The sequence below is a fragment of the Gymnogyps californianus genome, chromosome 2, assembly GCF_018139145.2.
Source record: "Gymnogyps californianus isolate 813 chromosome 2, ASM1813914v2, whole genome shotgun sequence".
NCBI lineage: Eukaryota > Metazoa > Chordata > Aves > Accipitriformes > Cathartidae > Gymnogyps > Gymnogyps californianus.
Window position 1 is genome coordinate 7,345,662 of NC_059472.1, and position 25,649 is coordinate 7,371,310.

At 39.4% G+C, this 25,649-nt stretch overlaps 1 protein-coding gene across 3 annotated transcripts in view; it reads right to left on the reverse strand.

The window, feature by feature from the left end:
* The window catches only part of KHDRBS3 (KH RNA binding domain containing, signal transduction associated 3), a 96,969-nt gene extending 71,990 nt beyond the window's left edge, over window positions 1-24,979 (reverse strand). For all 3 annotated transcript variants that reach the window (XR_007766051.1, XM_050891815.1, XM_050891814.1), the window contains exon 1: window positions 24,778-24,979. Coding sequence is in view for 2 of the 3 variants with exons in the window: in XM_050891815.1 (XP_050747772.1) it covers window positions 24,778-24,865 (88 nt within the window). In the remaining variant the exon portion in view is untranslated. The remainder of the gene's footprint in view (window positions 1-24,777) is intronic.
* Between the last annotated feature and the right edge of the window lie 670 nt (window positions 24,980-25,649).

Consider the following 25,649-nt stretch of genomic DNA (forward strand, 5'->3'; position numbering starts at 1 on the left):
TACTATCACAGCACTTAAATACAAATAAACTACTTTTAACACCCCTGCTTCCTGTTATAACAAGGGCAGTTAAGCTCTTTGATTTCTCTTGGAAAACAAGACTAGATACTTAGAGGTCTGTATGTTTTACAAGTGGAAAAATAGAAACATGACACTCATTTTTTTTAATGCTGCTATTGGTATACACTATTAACGGTATAAATACTCAAAGCTCAAAAGTGATCAGAAGTATGCTGTTCTTTAGCAATATTTTACACCAAGAAACACCAAATATTAGAATTGTAATAAAAATACATCCATTTTGCTACAACTGAAGCAAATTCAGTTACAACAAAATTTAATATGACTTCATTTAGCATTGACTTTAAATATTAGGACTAGAATTTGTTCAGAAAAAATCAGAAAAGCACAGTTCAACTCCATTCAAGATTAAAAATTAAATTAATGCACTGTGCTGTAGTATTTTGGCATAGATCAGTGCACCGAAGGCTCCTGGTAGTTAGATTGATACTAGATCAATACAAGATCTTTAGAAGATTTCAGTAGCTATAACTACTGTTACAGTGAAGGACTTTTTCCTGAAGCAATCTAAACTTACAAAATAAAAGTACCTTTAACATCAAAGCCCACCATGTTTTTATGAACGGGTAAAGTTACAAATTTGTTTTTTCCTGTTGAGTCACATACTATTGTACACAACTGCACAGTATGGCATATACTGCAATCCCCCTGTCCACCTGAAAATTTAATTTCATAAAAATTTGTATTTCCAGAAGTAGTAAGGAATTTTAAATTAGAACCACAAATTTATGAATGAGCAGTGGCTTAAGGACCTTAGAAATTGCCAAGAATATTACACCTAAAAGTGAGTTTTGTTTCAGGAACATTCAGATGTCTCAAACGGACTTGTCAAGGTTAAAATGTATTTGAAGAGTTAAGAGCAGAGTTCTAACAATCTCAGTAACATTCCTCAGATGAGCCAGCTGCATAAATTCCTTAAGAGATAACTACACTGTTATTTGTATTTCCTAAATATTTTAGCTTACATAAGTTACTTGAATTCAGTATTTGAAAGATTTGACTGCAACAACTTGATTAATGCCAGATACACTCATAATTCTACAGTATTTTGATTTAGTTAATACAAAAAATTAAAGGTCATAGAAAGAACATTCCCTTCTTGCTCTAGTAATCACTCGAAGTAGCCAAAGAAATCCATTCATTACTCTGAAGATCAGTTTTCCTACCCCAAATAGCTCCGTACTTTTATTAGCCATTTTAAGAACATTTCTTTATTCTTTAACTTTTACTGTTTAATCAACTTTCCATTTGCTTGAAGCTACTGAAACCCATAAGAGGCTGCCAATCAACTCTCCGAAAATGGATCACAATTTTCCCCATTTGTTTTAAAGTCAAATGACTTGTTTTTCTCCTAATAAACAGCCATAGCACTACAAAATAAAAGACTTTTTTCCTATTACGGTCCAAAGTTAATCAAACTGACTTAAGACTTTATGCATATTCACTGCTATCATAAGACTTTCATTCTGAATGAACAAAGTCAAGGCCACTGAATTACTGAAAATTTATCTTACATTGAGACCACATTTTATCTCATTTTTCTCATTTTTCTTGTCATTTCTTTGCACTCAAATCTAAGATGAATATGAAATAAAGTTAAGCATTAGAATTTTATCCATATCTGCACAGCTCATTCAATATCTATCATTCACATACATCAAGCTTTAGATAATTAGGGAAAAATCATGCCAGATCACACAGGAAATCCAATCAGATTTTCAAGGTCAAATCGATAGGAAGACTTGCCTTTTCCTAATCCTTAGATTACATTCTGTGCTGCTTACCTATATGAAGCAATGACATTTCCTAGATCACAAATAATAAACATGAGAGTAAAGCTTCCCATAATGCTAGAGATTAAAATCCCGTGTTCTCAGACCAAGGATGCAGCTAATGCAACAGTCCAAGAATTTAACTGGATGAAGTAGTAACTGCATGGATTTTTTTCTTCACATTTAATCCTAGCAGAGAGATCTAAGCAATGATTACTCCTCAGTTAATTCACCAAATAATGTTGCTAGATACATCAGATAATGACAAAGTAGAATAGTTTCACATTAATCTTTAGGTAGAATTAATCTTCCTGTGGCAGAACTACAAGCCAGGATTCCAGCTCCCTCTGCTAAGCCAATACAAATACTTGCATTTAATGTAGAAGAAAGTGATGCTCTGTATTTGTCTGTAGTAAATCAATATAATCAATGTAAGATCAAATGTCAAACTCAAAGTAAACAGAAATGTTTATTGCATTTCTCCTTAACACAATGTTTCCAAAACACAAGATCAAGAGAAACAGGAACCAGGTAAATTTGTCTGCAAATCCTTAAGAAACATTATTTCTCCTTAGATTCAGAAGTCTTATCAGACAGCCTATTAAATCCAAATCATTTCATACTAATTTTTTCTACTTCAGATGGAAGAACAAGTGAAGAATGCAAGGCTCAAATTCTAGGACATCCAAAGGATCATGGCTTCAGAAAACAGGAGGTTGATGGAACAGCACTGCAATTTCACTAGAAATAGTTTCCACATTAATTTTGAAAATAAAAATATTGTAAGAATAACATTATCTTTTATAAATACTCTTAAATAATGCCTGACTGAAATACACTGAAGTGGTTTTGGAAATTACTAACACTATACAACAGCAGCAATATATTTTGCTTTATCTGGAGAATTCCAATTTTTAGCTTGTAGCTAAGAGAAAGAAACATCAAAATTTAGACCAAGTCAACCAAACAAGTTTGTTATACAACTACTGAAGCATGCCCCAATAACAATACTATTTCTCACTAAATTCTCAAGACTTCATAGTTGACTTAGAAAAAACACACCATCTTCAATTCAGAAAGCTCTTAAGTCAAATTGAAGGCTGTGCAAGTATCTTTATATACTTTCCCTGTCCTGTTACTTCTTGGAAAAAATCACTGCTATTGACCATTGCTGGAGATATAACACTGAGACAAATGGGTATCTGGTCTGACAGTATGATTCCTTATGGCTTCACATTAGAAAAAATCAAAATGATGGTACTACAAAAAACAGACTTGGGCTTATTAGTTTGCATTTCATAAAGATCTCCTTTAAGGAACACACCCAAGCTTTGATAAGAGACAAGCTTCCAGAGAAGGAGAGGGACTCCAAGTTAGTTGTAGCAGAATTTCAGAACAAAAATAGTTTTTTCCTTAATGGAGGAAAAAACATGGACAATATCGGTTCAGTTTCCTCAAACTTTCTACAATCCTTCCAGTTCAGAGTATCAGTAAGTACACTTCTGAAATAGTCTTTGGGATGAAAACATTACTTTTATACCGTGGGTAAAATTCTCCAGCATTCTATACTGTTTCTTATTTGAAAGTTGTCATTGCAGCAAAATCCATACTTTATCTCAGAAGGCACATTTTAAGCACACCTATTCTGAAAATACTGATAGTTAGAACTTTTGCAATGAAGCCAAGTCATAGAAAGTTTGCTATGCTGGATGCTGATTTAATGCTCACAGTCCTTCCATGACTTGTTCTGGTAAATCCAGAGTGCAGTAACATAGGATGATGAACCCAACAATAGTTCTAATTTTGATGACATTGATGAGAGCTTAATCTCGTTATTGTCATAGTAAAATGGTTTCAAACTGTGCTTCAGATTATACATCTCTTACACTGGACTATTTCCTGCCCCGCTAATGGGGTGATTAAAAGTTATCTGAAACAGTAACTCTCCAACAAATATTTCTTGTCTTTTCAGCTGAAAATAGTACTGCACAACAAACTTGAACTAGCATCACCACACTAAGGCTTTAATACATTTCAAAAGGCTTTCTGAAATAAACCCCACAGATTTCCTGAAAGCAGCCTCCAAGAGACCTACTACTCACTCTCCCTGTCCTCTTGATCAGCACGAAGCTGGACAACCCTCCCAATTTTTGCACTAAACAGAAGAGGTAAACTTAGCCTCCTGCTTTTGAGTATCTTAAAACATAACTAGCATAGTCTAGTTAGCTTTAAAGCAGTTTCTCTGTGTATATATTCACAAAAGATGCAGAATTCCTTAGTTTGAATTGTATGTAGCATCCCAATTCCCCAGAAAAAACACAGTTAAGAGAGCAGCAACTAAACATTTTGTGATGTAAGTAAATGCTTGGACAAATATCCATTTTTCCACCCACAAGATATTTCCAAAGCAAATACTAATTAGTGTATCTTCATGAAAAAGACAAATTAAAGAACTAAAGTAATCAAGCAAACAAATAGCCTCACAATTTTAAAATAAGGGAGTTAAATATATGTGGAATGGCTACATCTAGATCCATCCCGAATGGGTCTAAAAGGCTCGAATCAAAAATACAATAAAATCTTCAATTTTTAATGCAGCAGCTCTGTTACCGCACCCATCCCCATTCCTCCATGAACTTCAGAAAACTCCACCTATCCTCCTCAGCCATCATTTTGATACTTTAAAAAAGCCTTTTTAAATCACAAGTTTAGCCTCCACAGTAGGTCCTAATTCTGAACTGGCATAAGTAATACATTAAAAGCAAGAACTGTGCATAAGAAACACAGGAATTTGCTTCAACAAATGCACATTATTACAATAGTTGAATTCAGAATAACTGTCTTTCATACGGCACCTTAATTTTGTAGAAGCAACTGACAATGAATCTAATTTGAATTTACAATTAAATGAGTGGTTCATGCTAGAATGATGTCTACAACATTCAGCATACTCAAATTAATAATAATATCCCTATTGAAGGACTCAAACCAATCTTTATTTAAATTGCATTCACAGGCATTGTAAGTTCTATTTTACAGTCTAAGTACTACCGTCTGCACTGATCTGAAAATACATTTCAGTCACCAATATGAGAAATATTTTGAATAGGCCTTTTTATTTAAGCAATTCAAAACTAATCGAACACCTATTACCTTCACATCAAAAATGACTCCACTAAAATCTGTTTAGACTGATTAATATTAGCAATAAAGTAGAAAGTACCACAGTAGAAACTGTCAAAAGTAACATACAAGATATTAGCAGATGTTCATTCAGTCTTGCTCAGGAAAAAACAAGATGTAAACATAGGCTTCAGTCCCATAGACCCACCCCACTCCACTGAAAATTACTATTTATATCATGAAGAGAGTTTCTGAACTTATAATAAAGTGCTAAAATTTCCTATATGATTTACCCACAATTGACAGCTTTCTTTAAACAGGAATGTTTTTACATTAGCAAGGTCAGGAATCCACTAACTGCAAAAATGTCAACTCATTTGTTCCATAACTTAAAAATAAAGAAATTCCAAAGGCAACCTATACACATGAAAAACAGTACCCAGCGTCCTACACCCAAGTACTTCAAACTTGGATGCTACAACCTATCAGGACAAAAATACTTGACTGCCATGTTCCTCCCTGCTTCAGGAACACCTAATCTTGCTGCCTAGATTTTGGCAAGAGCATTGGCTTTTGTCGTGCTTTGAGCAGGAGACTGGACCTTCAGATGTTTCTTAAAGCCTCAGGCACCTTATGATCCTTCCTGTAAGTAGGTGTCTGAAAAGGGACCCTTTGTCTTGTTTTCACCTACAGTATCTATTGTGCAATAGCCTGTAGATAATACGATTCCCTTTCTGCAAGTACTTTTTTGTGCTTCCATATGACAGCACAAGCAGCTCACAAGCCCCAGAGGCAAAGCTCTGGAAACTCTCTAAACTACTTAGATGGTATGGCAGGAACAAAATGGAGGAGTTATCTTTACGTTTAGAAGAGATTTCTTATGGAGTTTTAAACATGAGCCTAAAGTAGTTCCCTCAAAAAAGCAGCGTGTGCAAACACGACAATTGGCAGTACAGATATAAAGCTACTTCGGATGCAGATTTCAACTGTAAAGCCATGACTTTATTTCAGAAGGGGATCCAACATACAGATCATCTTATACTACTAGGGTCATAGGGCTTAGACAGAATGAAGTTAATATTTTGTATCAAGAGCCCTTACAAAAAGCTGTTCCATCTTTTTCATTTATATGTATGAACACGATCAGCTAGCCCTTACACAAGATTTAACTTGTCATCTTGGTGAGTCATCAAGAAGGGCCTATAGCCTTTATTCCTTATTATGTACATAGTACTACGCAAACTTTCTGTGATTCCTTTGACAACTTTCACAAGGAAAAGCATAATTCAGATCTCATTTGGAAAATGGATACAACCTGCAACTCTTAATATGCATATATCACATTTTAAACTATTGCCAAGTTGAAACACTAGCCATAGCACATCCGGTTATTGAACCCTATAGCAGCAGACTTGAGCACTGTTAAAGACCACACTTAAAGCTTTAGGGCAATGGCAAAGACAGTGTAGTCTAAAAATCTGCCAACAGATTCAAACAAACCACATTTAATACTGAAGACACCTACACTACCAAAACACATCTTCGTAGGGTATCTTCCATCCCCATATTTTGTATAACTGATAGTTACACAAATAAGTGTACAACTGTTTACCTAGCATTATGCAGGATTTATGTAGCCATCAGCAAGACAAAGTAGTGTTATCTTCCCCCACTTCTCAAAATCATTTTCAGCAACTCTAGAGCTTTGCCAGCACCCTCCATCACAACTGACAGAAAGTCAGGGTACAGCCTCACACTCTGGCAATCCTTAATTCAGTAATGTGTCATATTCTATTGATAAATCCTAATAAAACATAATTCGTACCTCCTGTAAGTCAGAATTTACTTGAAATCATCACTAAACCAGAAATTTCAGGAAACTTCCACAAGTGCTGAGGGAGCTGGCTGGTGTCATTGACAGGCCACTTTTTTGAAAGGTCATGGTCATCAGGGAACATTCTTGATGACTGAAGCAAAGCAAGTATCAGTCCTATCTTCAAGAGCAAGGAGGATCTGGGGAACACAGGATGGTAAGACTCACCTTGATCCCTTGGAAGGTGATGCAATAAACAGCCCTGGAAAACCATTTCCAAGCATATGAAGGACAAGGTGATTGTGAGTAGTCTGCGTGGATTTATGACAGGGAAGTCACGCCATACCAAACAGAGCCTTCAACAATATGAGTACCTCCACAGACGAGACAAAAGCAGCTGATGTTGTCCTTCTCATCTGTAGTAGGGCTTTTGATATTGTCTCCCATACCATCCTCATGCAAACTGACAAGGTACAGGCTAGAGAAATAGACAGTGAGGTGGACTGAGAACTGACCTGTCTGGCTCAAAGGGTTGTGATTAGTGGTACCACAACCAGTCCAGCTGTAGGCCAGACACTAGTGGTATGCTCCAAGGGTCAATACTGTTTAACATCTTCATTAATGACCTGGATGATGAGACAGAGTGCAGGTTCAGCAAGTTTACAGATAATAGAAAACTGGGAGAAGTGATTCAAATACCAGAGGGTTGCAATGACACTCAGTACCACCTTGAAGAGCTGGAGAACTGGGCAGACAGCAATCTCGTGAAGTTCAAAGGGAAGTGCAAAGTCCTGTACTTGTGGAGGAATAACCCTATGCACGAGAACAGACTGGCAACTAAACAGCTAGAAAGCAGCTTTGCAGCAAAGGACCTGGGAGTCCTAACAAGCTGAACACTAGCCAGGAACATATGCTTGCAAAGGCCACCATCATCCTGGCCTGCACTAGAACAGCATCGCCAGCAGTTTGAAAGTTGTGATCCTTCCTCTCTACTCATGGATGCAAGTTTTAGCAAGCTGTTTGATTTCTACTGTTTTGCAGAAGAGTTTAAAGGCTTTTGAATGAAAGATTTCTTCCATCTTTGGTATTTTTAAAAAAATATTAGTTCTAGTGAATTCTGCCCCCACCCCCAGATTTATTTCTCATTAAATACTGCAGCCCAGAAAGCCATGATTTGTTACCTGAAAGCATGCTAGAAATTCATGTTGCATCATAGGATTATATATGCTCAAGTAGTCCAGAGAAACATTTGGACAGATCCAGTGTACAGCAGTCCACTGTTTCCCCCTCCATATCCCCATCATTACTCCACTCTGCACGGCTGAAAGTGTACACATTCTTCCAAAGTTAGACATCTCTTCCCACTGCGTCCCAAAACACCATGCTGTCTAAAATACATTTTCCATCCAATAAAAACTTGTCATCATTCATATTTCACACAGTGTTAGGGAAAGGAACAAAGATGAAGCTATCACAAATACCTGTAATATGTTTAAATTCTTATATTGAATTCAGTGAAACTCAATTAGCACCAGACACTTAGAAAACTCATACCCACTGGATCCAACGTAACCATTACCAACAAGCGTAATCTCACTGTTACTACAGAAATTGAGAAAAACACCTATACATTCTGTGACACTGCACTGGTCAAGTGAACTAGGAAAGTGAATGCTACCAATGCTTTGGAGCCTGTAAAAGATTAACTATTGAAAACAGTATATGCTGGAGTAACCTTCATTCATATCCATGTTGATTCAATCTATTGTTCATAATTTTCTCAGCTTGATTCTAACACAAATTTCCTGGTCCTTTGACGTCAATTGCTCAGATTCCTGAGACTTCATGTCTGCAACTTTGTTTACTAAAGCACAAGCTATTGATGTGCAAGGAAGCTGTGTGAAAAGGTAAACTTGTACAAAAAGAACATGAAACCACAGGTGAATGTGAAGGGACATAACATTGTGGATGGGTTGTATTTTAATCCATAAAAGAAAAATATAGCTCAAGAATTTGAAAAATACTTTCAGAATACTTATGAAAAAGGTAACAACCCAAAGATCCTAAAGCATTTGTGTATTCTGGTCCACAGATGTATGAAACAAAACTATGGAAGTTAGTTGGTGCATATAGAAGAAAGGGGACTGATTCCAGCACACCATTCTAGATTACTTCAACACACACCTAATCCTTCAGAAGGCCATTACTCCCACTGCCAGCAGATAAGAGGCAAAACACTACTTTTGATACAATTATTGTAGGCAGTACTTTTATTATTTGTCATCCATTACAGTCCTTGGCTGCAGTAACACAGCTTGGCAGGAAAAACATACAAAGGCAGCTTGTACATCTACTGCCCTATGGGAAAGTGCAGCTTAAAAAAATTCATGTGGAAGTTTTATGTATGAGCTTCAACATAAATTGAATGTTAAAACCTCTTAGCATCCAAGTTAAAAATTAACTAGCAGAGGAACAACATTAATTACTATCCCTTCCACATGCTCAATAGCAGGTGAATCCAAATACCTTTTCTGTGTACAAAGATAGATATTACACAGAATTAAACAGATTGCTAACACATTCAATTGTTTCCAAATATTATTCTATTAAACTTACTCTCATAAAATCAGTTGAACCACTTTATAGAATTTTAGACCAAGATCACACTTCCCTAGAAGTGCGATAAACCTTGAAAGTCCAGCTTATGGACTCATTCCAGCTGCAACTTGTAAGAGAAGGAACTAACATCTCTGCCAACAGATCAGTTTCTCCAGGAAAGAAGTGAGATCTAAGTCTGCAACAAGCCTGTTCTCTGTAGGACCATGTGCTTATCCATGAAGCACCTTCACTGAGGAAAGCAATCTTCCAACTTTTATGGCATCTGTCCGAGAAAGTTTCTCTCAAACTAGTATTTCTAGCACTCACCTAATAGAACAGCACTCAATTTCCCAGATTTAAGAAAAAATGAAACAGACCTTCATGATTTATACCTGCATAAATATCTGAAGTAACTACCAACTTATGCCAGTAAGCTTTTGCTGAAACACACCTTGTAAAGAAAGTTAAAATATACTACAATTTTAGTAGCATTTATGGTATGGTTTTACTTGCCATAGGAAACAGCTCTGAATTATAATTTTTTATCTAAAGTGTCTTCATGTTTAGCTTAAGTAAAACTAAGCAGTTCCTTCTGAGTAAGTCATATTTCAGGTTAGTAAATTTGTTTATAAAAAAGTATCTTTCTTCAGTAAAAAATATTTTTAAAAGCCTAAGGTCAACTTTCTTTCCAATAGAGACAGTTATGTTATAGCTGTAAGAAGCAGAATACCTGCATGATGTTCTGTGCAACTACTCAGCAGTAAAGATATTGCAAATTCTTTTGTCTTACAAATTTGTTTTGAAGACAGTTTAAAATCAAGTGCTTACATGGAAGTGGAAACTGTGATACCTCAGTTTTACTGCAGTTTCAGAAGCCATATTATCTCATGTAGTTATGAGATGAATTAATTTTAGAAATGTTACTGTTTTAGTTTTAATCCAGCTAATTTCAAAATCCCAGCTTTCGCTGAACACTACAACTTTTCCCCAGTGATGACTGTTATGAATTTTCTTATGGGAGTAATTCCTATATTTAGTAGTTTACATAGCAGATTTCAGTACATTTCTACAGATTTTACACAAAATAATCAACTACTAGAAAGTGGCACATGCACAAGGCAGCTGACATCTTTAAGTGCAGTGGAACAATTCACAGCCAGGGAAGTACACCTACATTCAAGGTGAGACAGCAAAACCAAAACTGAACTGGTCATATTGATATCAGTAGTACTGGGAAAATGCAGAAGCTGCTACTAACCACAGACACCTGCCCTGCCTGTCCCCCACTTGCCTTCATAATCCCATATATTTAAGTTTCTGCTCCTATATCACTTCTGTCTGCCAAGAAACAATAACAAAAAGTGACAACGCCAAGAACCTGAGGTGCCATTACTTCTTGGTTCAGTGACATTTGAATTGCTTCTATATGGGAAAGGAAATTTTGATGCTCCACTTTCCAAAAGTATAGAATCAAGTTACATTCTAGATGTGGCAGAGGACAAAGGGGATGCATTTAAAAAAATGCAGCTGCCTAAGAAATTCAGGGTCTGGGTGCCCAAAGGATGAAGGACAGCTGAGACAGCAATAACCACTTAATATTGTGGATTGTTCTATCACTGCTTGCTACTAGATAGAAGCAAAGCATAAAGTGCATTTGGGAAGAACAAAAGACCAAAACAGTCATAATGGGTACTTATGGTCCCATAAGTCTTCCTAAAGAATGGTTCATGTGTATATTAAGTTTCAAATCGCACTTCCTCTTCTTGATTCATTGATTTTAGAGCAAGTGCAGGAATGACTTACCTAGTTACAAACAGAATAATCACCTAAAATGCTGGAATGTGCTACTTTGCATAAACCCAAGAAATATAGGTGCTTAACTGAACTTAAAAGGATCTGAGTGTCCACTAATAATAAATCAGGAAAGAAAATTTAACAAGAGAGAAGTTAAACTCTTCCTCAAGCCATCAGGAGAAATACAGGCACAAATACCTCTACCAGAATTGAGATGAGGGTTTAAAGACTCAATCAGTGTTTTACAGAGCAAGAAAATACCAGAAATGCTAGAATGAATCTTCATGGAATATAAATGGAACTACATTCCCAGGATTGCTCTTTTTTGTAGTATCCCTTTCTGAAGCAACACACAACTAATTTAACAGGTTACTATTCCAATTTACTATAGCTGTATCTTAAAAATATGAACATAACACTAAATTACCAGAAAGAGCTGGGAATGAGGAAAAGCATTTTTCCCCTAAATTCATATAGTTTTTATTTTACCCTTGCATAATAACTATCTATTGGCAATACCTCTTGACAAGAAGCAAGGGATTAACTATGTAGCTGGCCAGGAGCATCTATTCTCTTTAATCTATTTTTCTGAAGGGGCCATCTGCTCTTACTTCTTCATTTCATGGTCTAGGTTGAAACTGCATTCACTATTCTGTTAGGATTTCAATTAGTTACATGTAAAAATTTCTCCCATGTCAGGATAGCTGCCTTGAGGATGAAATACTGCAAGGTGAAGAGGGAAAAGGGGTTATTACCAAAAGCTGATTGACTATAATTGATACAGCTGAAATAGCTAATTAGTCATCAATAAAATGAAGGGAAAATAATGCTGTAACATTTGTTTTATTACAACACAGCTTGACATCCATTACTGACAAGCATGCACAGCCATGTTTTAAGGTGCCGAATCTGAATAAAGGGACTATATTTGCTTTCTGTATTCTCTGTACTCAGCTCTTTTCAGATGACTCTGCAGAAAAGCTTCAAATCTCAGCTTTGATAACAGCACCAAAACCTTCCAAATGAGGTGCCCAAAAATACCTCACACAAATGCTGACAAGACATACCTACATGATTAGCATCATTTGCACAGACTTAGAAATAATGAGTACATAGTTCTAAAATTTACTCACTGAAGCTACAGGTTTGAGCTCTAGCAAGGTATTATGCCAATACAATAATAAGTTAAGCAAAGGATTCTGAAAGGACTGTACAGAATGAAACTTACAGTTTTACATCCTACTTCATCCAAGTGGGAAAGAAAACTACTTCTGACTCAATTTTTTCTATCCATTGCAATGTTTTCCTCAACAGAAAGACCAAGCAGAAAGCTACCCAGCAAGCCAAGTACTTTAGTTAGTGCCTAGGGTAGCTAACTTCTCAGCCTCATCTTCATGCAAGTCATCATAACAGGTAGCCTTCTAGCCTAGACAACCAGTCATTGAAAGCTTTCGTCATTGCTTTGGGCACATTGACAAAAATAAGAGATCAGTGCCTTGAGGACCTACAAGCTACTCAGAGGCAGAAAATACATTATGTTAGCATAATGCTCAGCATACCACTGAAGTCTAAAGAAACTATGATCTACTGGTTAAGAAAGCAAGTCACATCCTTTTTCCTCTATCAGGGCATTAATCTAAAAAGGATAATTTGTCTAGAGTTCTTCATAGAGCTGATCTCACAGCCAGCTGCTTGCCACTTATGTGATAATGAAATACACATCAGCACTTTTAATTAACCTTATATTGAACTATGTGAACTATTACTTAGTGTTCCAAACAAGGCCTATTATTTCAGGAGATTTGTAAATTCTGTAAGTGCATCTATAAACAAATGATTTAGAAATAACATTATGGTAGTTTCCCTGCACTCTCCATTAAATAAGCTGATAATAACATGATATTCTAAGAGCTTAAAGTTTAAAAGTCTGGCAAAGTATTTCTTTTAAAACTTCATTCAACACTTATCAAATTGGAATGACTGACAGCAGTCTTACTAGGTAAAGCATACATCAAGAGAACAGCACAGGCCAAAGCTATTTCAGGTCCCATCCATATCTCAATTGTATTTGGAAACCCTGTGTCCGAAGATAAGGTAGTTCTATTACAGCCGCAGCATTCAGTCTATATTTGAGCCTAAGCTTGTGATCAAGGTGTGAGCAGCAAAGACAAATAACTATGAGATGGTCGAGCAGAAAGATGCAACCAATGCTAACTTCAAACATGCCAGTTACCAATTAAAGCCTTTATACCTTCAGCATCAATTTTTTTATATTCACATAGTGAAGCGACATCAGTAATACTGACAAAATGATTCTCGAAGCACTGAAGTCTCAGTTAACCGAACACCGGCTTTCAGGAGGGACCTGTGTTTTAAGATGCAGACAGAACGCATCCAGCTGCAAGAGTTATTGTGACAAGCGAACACCCATGGCACCCCGGCACCCATGCGCAGCTCCCACAAAAGCAGCTCCCGCCTTTCCTGAGGGGGGCTGACACCCCTTCCCGACCGCCCCGTTTCCCCGGGGAGCCGCGGCAGGGCCGGAGCGGCTGCGCGCCGGCTCCCCCTGCTGACACGGCGCCGGCACGGCACTTACGGGACGGTGCCGTCCGGCCGAAAACGCCGGCCGCATCGTGTTGCAAAAAATGCCCAAAAATGGTCTACAAAGCCCTTCAGAAAAAGCTCCACGCAAAATTAAAATCTGCATGATGATTTCTCTAATGCTTAGTGACCTACTGCTAACACCATAGGGTTTCCTGACACAGAGTGTCGTGGTTTAACCCCAGCCGGCAGCTAAGCACCACGCAGCCGCTCGCTCGCTCCCCCCCCACCCCTGGGATGGGGGAGAGAATCAGGAAAAAACCTCGTGAGTTGAGATAAAAACAGTTTAATAGGACAGAAAGGAATGAAAAACAATTATAATAATAATATGACAATAGTAATACTAAAAGAATTCAACTATACAAAGCAAGTGGTGCACAATGCAATTACTCACCACTCGTTGACCAATGCCCAGTTAGTTCCCGAGCTGCGATCCGCCCCTCCCGGCCAACTCCCCCCAGTTTATATACTGGGCATGATGTCATATGGTATGGAATAGCTCTTTGGCCAGTTTGGGTCAGCTGTCCTGGCGGTGTCCCCTCCCAGCTTCTTGTGCCCCTCCAGCCTTCTTGCTGGCTGGGCATGAGAAGCTGAAAAATCCTTGACTTAGTATAAACACTACTTAGCAACAACTAAAACCATCAGTGTGTTATCAACATTATTCTCCTACTAAATCCAAAACACAGCACTATCCCAGCTGCTAGGAAGAAAATTAACTCTGTCCTAGCTGAAACCAGGACACAGAGATAGCATCCAAAAACCTTTCTGGGTAAGTTACATCTTCAAAATTTCAGCATCACTACATTTAAGATGCTCTATAGGTATCCTACAGGAAAACCCATTGTGGAACACTTCTGCTCTTTCCAAAGTGCGCTCATATTAATACTTCGTAATTGCCCAAGATCCCAAAATTCACAGAAAAGAATAAGGCTGGAAGAAATCTTAAAAGGTCATTAATTCCTTCACAAGCATTTTATATGACTACACTTATGTCATTCCTGACATTTGTTTCACATGGCATTAACAGGCTTCTGTGAAGACTACAAGTGTCTGCAGAAAAAAGTCTGAAGAACAGATACAGTAAGCTTTAAAAACATGATAAATCTTCTGTTGTATGCTTTTATACAGTAGGCCAATAAAAACTTAATCATTTTTCCAGACCATGGATGCATGCTGTAATAAAAAGGTCAAGGGTATATGATAAGTGAAAAGAATCTTTAAGACCAATTTGTGTTACACAAGACAAATTGGACCACAGTAGTCCTTTCCAGTCTTAAGATCTAGTACTAAGGTGCCACATTTCACCTTGCAGCCTAGTCAGCCTAGGATATCATTAGGATATCTCTAGAAAAGCACCAAGTGTTAACTAGAGCTAAAGGTGTCACTGCAACCTACCTGCTGTGAAGCAGATTAGCTCTTCCACACACATCAGGATTTAAATGGAGAAACTGAATCAAATCATTAGTAAAAAACTGTTTCACTTTGAGAAGCTCCTCCACCTACCACAAAAGTTTTGGGGAACCCCTGTAAGGAAGGCAGAACACTCAGCTGTGACACTACCTTCTTCCTTGAAATTAGGATTTCTTGATCCTAAAAAAAGCAGGCTGGAAGTGGTCATGAAACAGTCAGATAATTAGTAAAGTGAAAAACTGCTCTAGGTTTCTGAACTTCCATGATGTCATGGTTTAAGCCCAGCCAGCAACAAAGCACCATGCAGCAGCTCGCTCACTCCTCCCCCCCAGCAGGATGGGGAGGAGAAAATACAACAAAAAGCTCGCAGGTCAAGACAAGGACAGGGAGGGATCACTCACCAATTATGGTCCCAGGCAAAACAGACTTGATTTTGGGGAAAAATAAACCAATTTAATTTGTTAACAACCAAATCAGAGTAGGGTAATGAGAAATAGAACCATATCTTAAAAACACACCTTCTCCCCACCCCTCCCTTCTTCCCAGGCTCAGCTTTGCTCCCAATTCCTCTACCTCTGCCTCCCACCAGTGGCACAGGGGGACGGGGAATGGGGGTTGCGGTCAGTTCATCCCACATTGTCTCTGCCACTCCTTCCTCCTTGGGGGGAGGACTCCTCACACTCTCCCCTGCTCCAGCATGGGGTCCCTCCCATGGGGCCAGCCCTCCATGAGTTTCTCCAACTCAAGTCCTTTCCACAGGCTGCAGTCCTCCGCAAACTGCCCCAATGTGGGCTTTACCAGAATCATGGCCTTTTCCGGGCCCAGCCACCTGCTCCGGCATGGGGTCCTCCACAGGCTGCAGGGGAATCTCTGCTCCACCGTGGACCTCCATGGGCTGCAGGGGGACAGCCTGCCCTCTCACCACGGGCTGCAGGGGAATCTCTGCTCCCCCGCACCTCCTCCCTCTCCTTCCTCACTGATCTCGGTGTCTGCAGGGTGTTCTCTCTCTCACATCCGACTCCTCACTGTAGCTCCTCTTCTATCTTCTTCCTCTCCTCTTTCTACCGTAGCTGCTCTTCTTCTTCCTCCACCCTTTTACTCTTCCCCCCAACAATCTTTTCCCCTTCTTAAATACGTTATCCCAGAGGCACTACCACCATTGCTGATGGGCTCGGCCTTGGCCAGTGGTGGGTCCGAGTTTGGAGCCGGGGAAGCTTCTAGCAGCTTCTCACAGGAGCCACCCCTGTAGCACCTCCCCGGCTACACAAACCCAACACACATTACTACAAATGGACCAAGAACACTGTACTCAAACTGTGTGAAGGCAAGTCTAGAAGAGAAAAATCTGTTTTCCTTAAAACTCAGGAAGTGGTATAGGACATAGTTAAGCATAACAAAAAGCCATGAGATAACCAGACATGATGGACCTTAGTGCTTTTCACTCTTGCAAAAGTGAAATTTATCATTTAACATTAGTTTGGAGGTGGGCAGAAGAGAAAAGGGTGATTTTTTTTTTTTTACTTTACTGGTTTACCTCAGAGCAGTATCGCTCAAGTCTGCATACAGCAGGGCACATCATTTCTGCCTGGTAGCAGGAGAAAGACAACCAAAAGATCAGATGCTCAGTATCCGAGGGTTAAGGAGCTCAAGGAGCAGAAACTGGGCTGCTAACCAGAGACATATCAGGATTGGTGCTTCACCACCACCTCTAGTTAATGAGGACACACATCAAGAGGAACCAGTACTGAAAACTTTTGTCCATTATCAGTAACCGGAAAAGGAGACACATGAAAGGAAGAATGACTGTGTTAAAAGCAGTCCTTCCATTTCTGAGTCTTAAAAACATCATTATTACCCCAAAGCAGCAGGAAAAAATGGCTGAAAATATCTGAAACTTTTTGCTTTCAAATACATCTGCTTTCCAGAGTACTGTTACTGGATAATCAGAGGCAGTAAGAGACTACAGATGCATTTACTCTCCAAGCATTCAGTAAATGCAGCAGCATCAGAGCAACAGAAACAATCTTGACTTCTTCCTAGATTCATCTTGTCCATGAAAAGGCATCTTCCTCTACTGACTATTCCTCTTGTATAATCCAAATGGATTAATAAAGTTGAAGAAAATCAGTAAATCCTCAAAGGATTTGCAACTTCATATTTTCACTGTTACTACATTATACCAAGATCAGCACAGCAGCAGTCGTTACAACAAATTTTCTTTTGGATTAAGTGCAAGAACAATAGGTTTACTGAAATGATTTCTAATCTTTTAGGTTTCCAATTTTGTCAACAAATTCTTCCTAGAAAAGACCTATAAAAGAACACCGATGTAGGCCAAAAAAGTGAAAGATTTACCAGCGACAAGAATTAAACTGACACTTGTTTGCTGCCTTGCAACTTTGTTGCTGTTGAGCTGCTAGCTGAAGCCAAAAGCCTGATAAACACATCAAAATAAGAAAAGGAAGGCAGCCAGCAAAACAGCAACTGGAAATGGAGAATAGGAAGGAAATTCATTTAACTTTCTAGTTTCTTACTAATTTTACCTTGACAATAAGTAAAATGATTAAAAATGACAACACAAAAGAACAATAAGTGATAAATATGACAAAGTTGAGTTGAAGCAAAAGAATATTTTAAGACAGGATAAACACAAAGAATAAAACATGCATTGCTCAGCTGTTGAAACACTCAAACATACAGCTTTCTCAGCTTAACAAAAATGTTTCTTCATTCCACCTCTCCAGTCACTACTCTAATTTGCTCCTTATCATAGCCAGCCTACATCTACCGTATATCCCAAGTCATTGACAGTTCAGTAAGGAGCCTAACAATTTACTCAAGATAAAATGTCCAGAAATGCATCTCATTTTGAATCAAATATGTCACGAGATGCAAAATCTACCAGTTCTTATATTTGATTTAAGAGTTAACCATCCATTGCTAAAGCACTGTGCTTTATTTTTGCATTTGCACCTTTTTGGCCAGACATTTCATCACCAGTTTAAAGGGCCTCTTAGCACCTTTATTTACCTCTGGGAAGGTAGTAAGGCACTCAAACCACCCGTTCATGATCACTTTCACCAACCAACCAGACTAGCAAGAGGCCTACAGACCTTCTCAGGCTTGCAAAGCATTGTGTTTTTTCCACAATCTTCTCAAAGATTAAGATACGTGGACTTCTGTACCTAGAATGTCACAAGAAAATGAAATTCCCTAGTCCGTATGCCCTTATGGCCTTAGCTTAAGGCCATGAAGATATTAATTTTCTAGCTAGTGTTGTACTTGGAAGTCACACTCAGCTAGCAATATATGGCTCTTAAGCCATTCCCAGAACTACTACCACCCCTACCATGCAGCTCCCGTTGTACAGGTGAGACTTGCCTTCCCAGGTCTCAGGTAGGTAATCCCACTTCATCAAGATACTCCACTTGCCCAGTATAAACATCCTGTCCTTTACCATTTTCTATTTGAAAAACAGTATTAATAATGTAAACATTAAGCTTGCAAGATTCCTGCAGAGCTCAGCTAAGAACAGTCAGTTAATTCACCATAAAATATTAGGTGTGTCAGTTACCAGTTAATCCATTTAAACATGCTTTACACTGAAACTGCTAAATACTAATTAAAAAGTCATGCAGTACCACACTGAATCCTTTACAGAGGCTACTGAACTCTGAACTTTGATAGCTGATTCTTTCAAATCAAAGCACATCCTAAATTATTTTGTTTCTTAATTATACTTGAAGTCAGAGGGGGAAAAACTCAGAGGGCAGAAAGATCACATACATAGATTTCAAGTACACGCAAGTTAAGTCAAACAAGCCACAGGCCAGAAGAGCAGCCATTCAGTGCTGTGACCTTCTTTCTGATTTCTCCCGTAAATAAGTACTCAGAAGGTTACACTTTTAATTTGCATGGCTGGTGTCGAAAAGGATTGAAAGTGACAAACCATGTCAGTCTAAATTTGAAACCTTTAAATTCGATCTCTCTCATTGACTGCCAAAGTAAGTGTGCAAGTGAATTAGAAGTCAGCTTTAGACTAAATGTGATCATCGGTGAGTGGCTGGAGGCTAGAGTCATGCTTCAGGCTAGAGTCATGCTTCAGAGCAGACGAGCCTAGGGTGAAGTATGTATGATTATCTTCAGCTGCATTTTGCAGCAGCCCTGTTAACATGACTGGAATACCTGATAAATCACTTCCCCAGCCTTTTAAGAGACCAAGACTGGAATCTAATTGTTAGTAAGTCCTATGACTTTCCCAATACAGTTTCACTGCAGTAAAAGCAAAGAGCCAAGCATGACAAAAACGTGAACTTCTGAAGTGTTACTGAACAAGGAAGGCTGAGACATGAGGAACAATCTCTGAAATATCCCTTCCTTACTCCAAATCTTACTACTTTTCATGCTGTTTTAAGAATATAGAAATAGAACCAAAGTCAGCCTTCCCTGGTTTTATGGTGCTACCATCACACCATATCCATTCCTACTACTGTCACTGAATTTCTCATCACACTGAGCCTGCCAAATAACCAATTCCCCCTGCACATTTTCATAGACACTTGTTTTGAAGTCTGATTACTAGAAGACAACATTAGAGTTTCTTCTTTCTAGTTAACCTCTAGGAAAGACAACTGAAAGTGACCTGCTGTCTGGAAAAAAATCTTTGTCTGAAGGGCATATTACAAAATTTACTATTTTATTCAAATTAATAGGATGCTCCGAGTAATCTTAAAACCTCACCAGCTTTCTTCAGCTATATTTGCTTTACAAAACACCTATGACCTTCACAAAGTGTTTTGCCAGCCTGTAAGAGCAGGATCCTTGAAATAAGCATTGCTCATGTGATTGAGACTACAATGAGAAATAAAAGAGAGTTTGAGGTTACACAACAACGGAGTACATGTAACACCATTAGAGCCTGGGAACAAGCAGCACCACGCATGTCTGTTCCATGTCATGAAACACCTGTCCTCAGAGGAAAGTGGATGATTCAGTAGCAAACTGATTATTTATATCACAACATATGTATGTCACATCACTACAAATAATCAAGTACATCTTTTAGAATTGTGAAAGATTAGAATTCTATTTGTGAAAATTACATAAAATCCTTGCTAAGTGCCCAGAAGCCTTTGCATACCAAGACAGATTTATTCAAAATCAATAACATCTATGAAACCTTAATTTATTAAGTTCCTACTTCAACCATTTTTACAAAGCTATCCCTTACCTGCTAAAAAAATCAGACAGTTAATATCTTCCACAATGCAGAAAGTCAGTACACTTTTCCTCACACTCCATTCTCCCTGATATTTAGGGAGGTATTTTAGGGAGGTATTGGTCTATTTAATTATTGAACTCCTACTCAAAATTTGATGCAAGAAACAGCAAGCCTCTACTGAGCACTACTAGACACATGGATCAGTAAAGCCATTTGATACACAGCTAGCACATACAGCCATCTACTGATAGGAAGGCTTGTTATTCCTGTACGTCATCTTGTTGACAATTTAAAGGAAGCCTCACCAATTTAAGATATTACCTCAAATCTCAAAGTAGCTAAAATGAGCTTGTAAGGAAGAATTCCATAGGTACAGTCTACAGAGAAGTAAAAGTTGTCTTTCAGCAATGACATCAGGACTCATAAGGATTTCAGCTGCCCTGACTTTGATTACAGCATCCTCTCCACCTACACACTTAACATTACACAAATCAAACAAGTGCCACACATCCATTTTAATGTCTCCCCTGTGACAAAACATGTCTGGTATCAACATGTTTTATTTAGTTAGCTTCTTCCATCTGCAATTTCACATACTTTACCCAACATCCACAAAATACTTGTCATAAATCAATACTATGCATAGATGTGAAAAATGACAATGAAGATAAAGTAACTCTTCTCTTACAGATCTTTCAATATTTTTACAGCATCACTCCTGAACTAAGTTATGACAATCAGCATTACACTTGCACATTTACCAACATTTACATACAACCCCAAATGCAAACAAAGTCAGCCTTCAAAATAAAGGTCTCAAAAAAGGTTAAAAAGTAAAGCTACTCAGTACCTTCCAATGATAAACACAAAGAACTAGCCTGATTTCAGAACAAGCATCACTTTCACATACAAAAATATTTTTCAGATTTTGCATAAAGATGAGCACCTGAGAGTTGTAAATAGGAAAAATACAAACATACATGTACTAAACTCCTGCTTCTTCACAGAACCTCATCTTTCCCAAGCTTCTTCAATTACAAAACTTATAATAAGATAATAATTGGACATAACATTCCAGTTCCCATTGTCTGGTATCAGCTGCAAATTAATCCTATTAGCACAGTCACCTTACTACACATGCAAAATAAGTCTACTTCCAACCTATAACATGTTTAAAGGTTTACAGGTAAAAATATCCCCTTCTTAGGATGGCTTAATGTTCATGTATACAAGTAAATCATCTTAATTAGAGCAAAGGATATAGTCTAGTCTTCTGCAAAAGATTCCTACTGTTCTAAAGTTTAAGCAGCAGCTGAATGTTTCAATGACTGTTTAAAGTAAAATTTAAGCAATACGTCTTATATTTGTGTCCCAAAGAGACAAGTCATCAAATACTTGAGCAGTTTTCAACAGGAAAAATCAGCACTTCCATGTACTATGCAGGAGCAATAAAGGATACTGATCTTTGATTTTAATGTTTTCAAAATGCTTAAAACAAGGTTTTGTTAGGGCAAAAGGAGATGCTGCCATGTCTTAATTCTGAAACACAGATTAATAATACTGCCCAGGAAAGTATTCTTGCAGCATCCTAGTTATCTCCACATTGATCTTTTTCAACTGAAAGGCTACCCTGGAACTCCGAAAGCACGTCAAGCTCCACTTTTTTCCTGTATCATTTAAAATTACGTAATTTGTGTGTACCCAAGTTATAATTTGTAATTATAAGCATAATATGCAAGTGTGTCCACTTCCATTTGAGAACTATAATTAACAGATTTTGAAAGTCTAGACACAGGACTTTTCCCTCGAAATCAAATTTCAACATGGTTAGAAATTTGTTAGCCATTTGGCTCTTGTCTACGCAGCACACACTTCAATTCCTTCAGCATCTTGGAAGGATTTACTAATTCAACCACACAATTCTTACAAATCAATCTTGAGTTTCTGAAGAAAGTTGGTTGATCTACAGTATTTCAGTTCAAGTAAATACAGACAGTAAATGTCACACTATTAAGACATCAAAATGCTATTACATAATTAAGCTGGTTATTTTAAGCACTTAAAACCTTTGCTAAGACATTCTTACACATACCTGGAAGAAGCCAAACTTAGAAACATGTTTCATTCTAAACTGAAAAGCTAAACAAACCCAGTTTAAAAAGTTAGACAAGCCATTTCATTTGCCTGCTCACTGAAGTATCATAGAAAGAACTCAGTGGACCTGACATATGAAGTACACGCCAGAACTGTTACATACACTTTTCCACTAATAATTGCCTTTATTTAACTGCATAGAATTATAACAACTGAGAAGAAAAAACAGTCACTGGTAGAAGTTAGTGTCATGACAGGATGGGTTTGTAAAACATCTCCTCTTACATTTCCCACTTGTATTACACAGTCACTGCACCTTATTTGGTTCTTTGGTGACTCTACAACTGCCTAAAATACCTATTTTACATAGATATTATACAAATCTGCATTTTAAATGCAGCTGTGACCAGTTGATAGTCAGACTCATAATCTTTTTTTACCCATCTCTAACATGTGAAATACTTCAGATTTAATGCAAGACTTCACTTTCAAAGTAAGCAAAAAATCTAGAGACATACTGGAATAAAGACGACATATCCACATCCATCTACATTCATTTTTTCACTGACAATATAATTTATTTTTGGAGCTGAAAGTATGCATGCAGATACCAAGTATTACACAATAAAAGCAGGCAGAAGTTTGTCTGTCCTCTAGTTTCTCATTTCAATGAGAAGCTCAAAAAACTATCCTAGTCCCAAAAAGTCAGAATTTTGATAACAGCCATACAGTCTTATCTACTTCCATAAAGGCTGTTTGTAAAATAATAAATCACATACTTCTGTAGCTTCCGAAAATAATTTACATATGCAAAAAAGATTCTTCCTTCACTAGCTGGAGAGGAACTGCAGTAATTTGCAGCCTTAAATTCTCAGCCATCAAGCTAAATTTTAACAAGTTTTTTATTTACAGCAAACAATACAAATCTGTATTTATTAACATAAACCTCCTTCTCCCACTATCAACAGTGGCATTTTTACAAATTCAAAGTTAGGAAAAATATGCAAAATACCAACCATCCAAGGACATGCAGCTACAAATCACATGGCATATGCATTCCACAGCTGAAACTGCGACAGCTACTCCTAACTCCAGAATATTTCAGACAATAGTTGATTCTCCTCCTGATTTAGAGATGGGCATTCGTAGTCCATTACACATCAAAAACTACAACAATGCATTAAAAGAAGCTACATTGATTTAGACCCATTCCTGTTACAGGAAGTAAAGTACACTAGCACAGCTTTGTAATCACTTCAATTGAAGCCAAAATCATTTCGGCTGTCATTCAGCTATATTAGATCAGCTTATAACTTATTTCACTTGACCATCCCAAGCACTGAATCAAGTGTTTGTCTCTACAGAGCTGTACTTCAAAGTTGCCTGCCAATTATACAATATTTCCAAATTTACATTAAATCATATTGTAAATCACATAGAATTACTTCTCTATTCATTATAGTATCATTGAAACAAAGAGCTAGCACTTTAAAGCATATCTGACATGTTGGACGCAGAAGGGGTAGGAATCAATTATTTGCAGTTATGTCATTGCAAAAGAACATATACTTTTGGGTTTTTAAAAGATTCACCAAAATGTATTGTTGGTTCCTTAATATTTTAGTTACAGAGCCAAAAGTTCCTAGGAAAGGACATAGGTTGTAGGCTCCTTTTTAAAAAGGCTCACACAAATACAAACAATAAGCTATTTATTGTTCAGAAACACGTTAGCATGGTAAAACAGGAAAATCTTTTGGGGTTTTAATCGACTTGAAGCTCAAGCAGAGCACAGAAGACCCAAGCTGCTCTACACAGCGATTCAACTTGGAATAATACGTAATCCAAGCAGTGAGCGATCATGCCTTCGCTATTGTTAAAAACACCTATGAAAGAGGGGAATTTCTGGAAACCAGCCCAGCGTTTGCTATTGTTTGGGGGAGATGCTCTGCCTGCTAGAGGAGCAGCCCAGGAAGCCTCGCTGAGCGCCACGGGCAGCGCCGGGGGTGGCAGGCAGAGCACTGTCCGGGCAGCGGCCGCCGGTGCCGGGCAGACCCCCTCGACTCCTGCCGGCAGCCCAGCAAGGGGAAGGAGGCAGGAGCCGGGAAACGCCAGCTGCCTGAACACAAGAAAAAAACCCACCGAGCGCTGCAAAACGAAGAGTAAACCCCTCACGGAGCATCCTCGGCGGCCGTCACTAACTCCGGCTCGTCCCCACCGTTCGTCCCCGCGGCGGGACGAAGCGGCCCCGCTCCGACCCCGCCGGCCCTCACCTTGGTTGACCAGCCGCAAGGCGTGGGTGAAGGACGGGTCCAGCGAGTCCTTCTCCGCCATCAGCTCGGGCAGGTACTTCTCGTCCATGGCGGCGGCCTGGAGCGGCAGCGGAGCCGGGGCGCCCGGTGTCCCCGCGGGGAAGGGGGCGGCGGCGGCACAGGTCCGAGTCCCAGACGGCGGTAAATCCCCGGAGGCAGCGCTTCCCCCTGGCCGCCTCCCGCCCGGGGCTGCGGGGACGCATCCAGAGGGAAGCGCCGCAAGCCTCCGGCCGGGAGCGGGGAGGGAAGGGGCGCGGGCCGGAGGGACGCCCCCCCACACCGGACAAGGGACGCGGAGAAATCCCTCTGCGGAGGCGCACGGGGCGGGGGGGGAAAACAAGGAGGCAGAGACGCGCCCCGGGAGCCGCCGACCCAGGCGGGACGGGCCCCGGGCCCCCCGCACACACGCGCGTCGAAGAACAGGGAGTACGTGAGGCGGCGGGCGCAGACCACAGACCCGCACCGACAGCCGCCCGGCGCCGACTGAGCGGGCGAGCCCCTCCGCGCCAGGTTTAAATACCCCTGCCGAGGCCACGCCCCCTAACCACCCAGGAGCCTCGCCCCCTGCCCACCGAGCCACGCCCCGGGCCGGTGCCCCGCTCCCCGGCTCCTCCCAATGGGCGGTGATAGTAGAGCCCCCTTCACTGTCGTCCCGCCTGCTGGAGTGACGGCTCCTATTGGGTGGTGCGGCTTGTCAGTCAGGGACCAGCTGCAGCTTCTGATTGGTGGTTACTCTTGCCCTCCCCCGCCCCGCTACCGGTGGCGGGGGTGGTGCTGGCGCCGGGCAGGTGCGGCGCTGAGGTAACGTTCGCACCGCGGCTCCTCACGGGCAG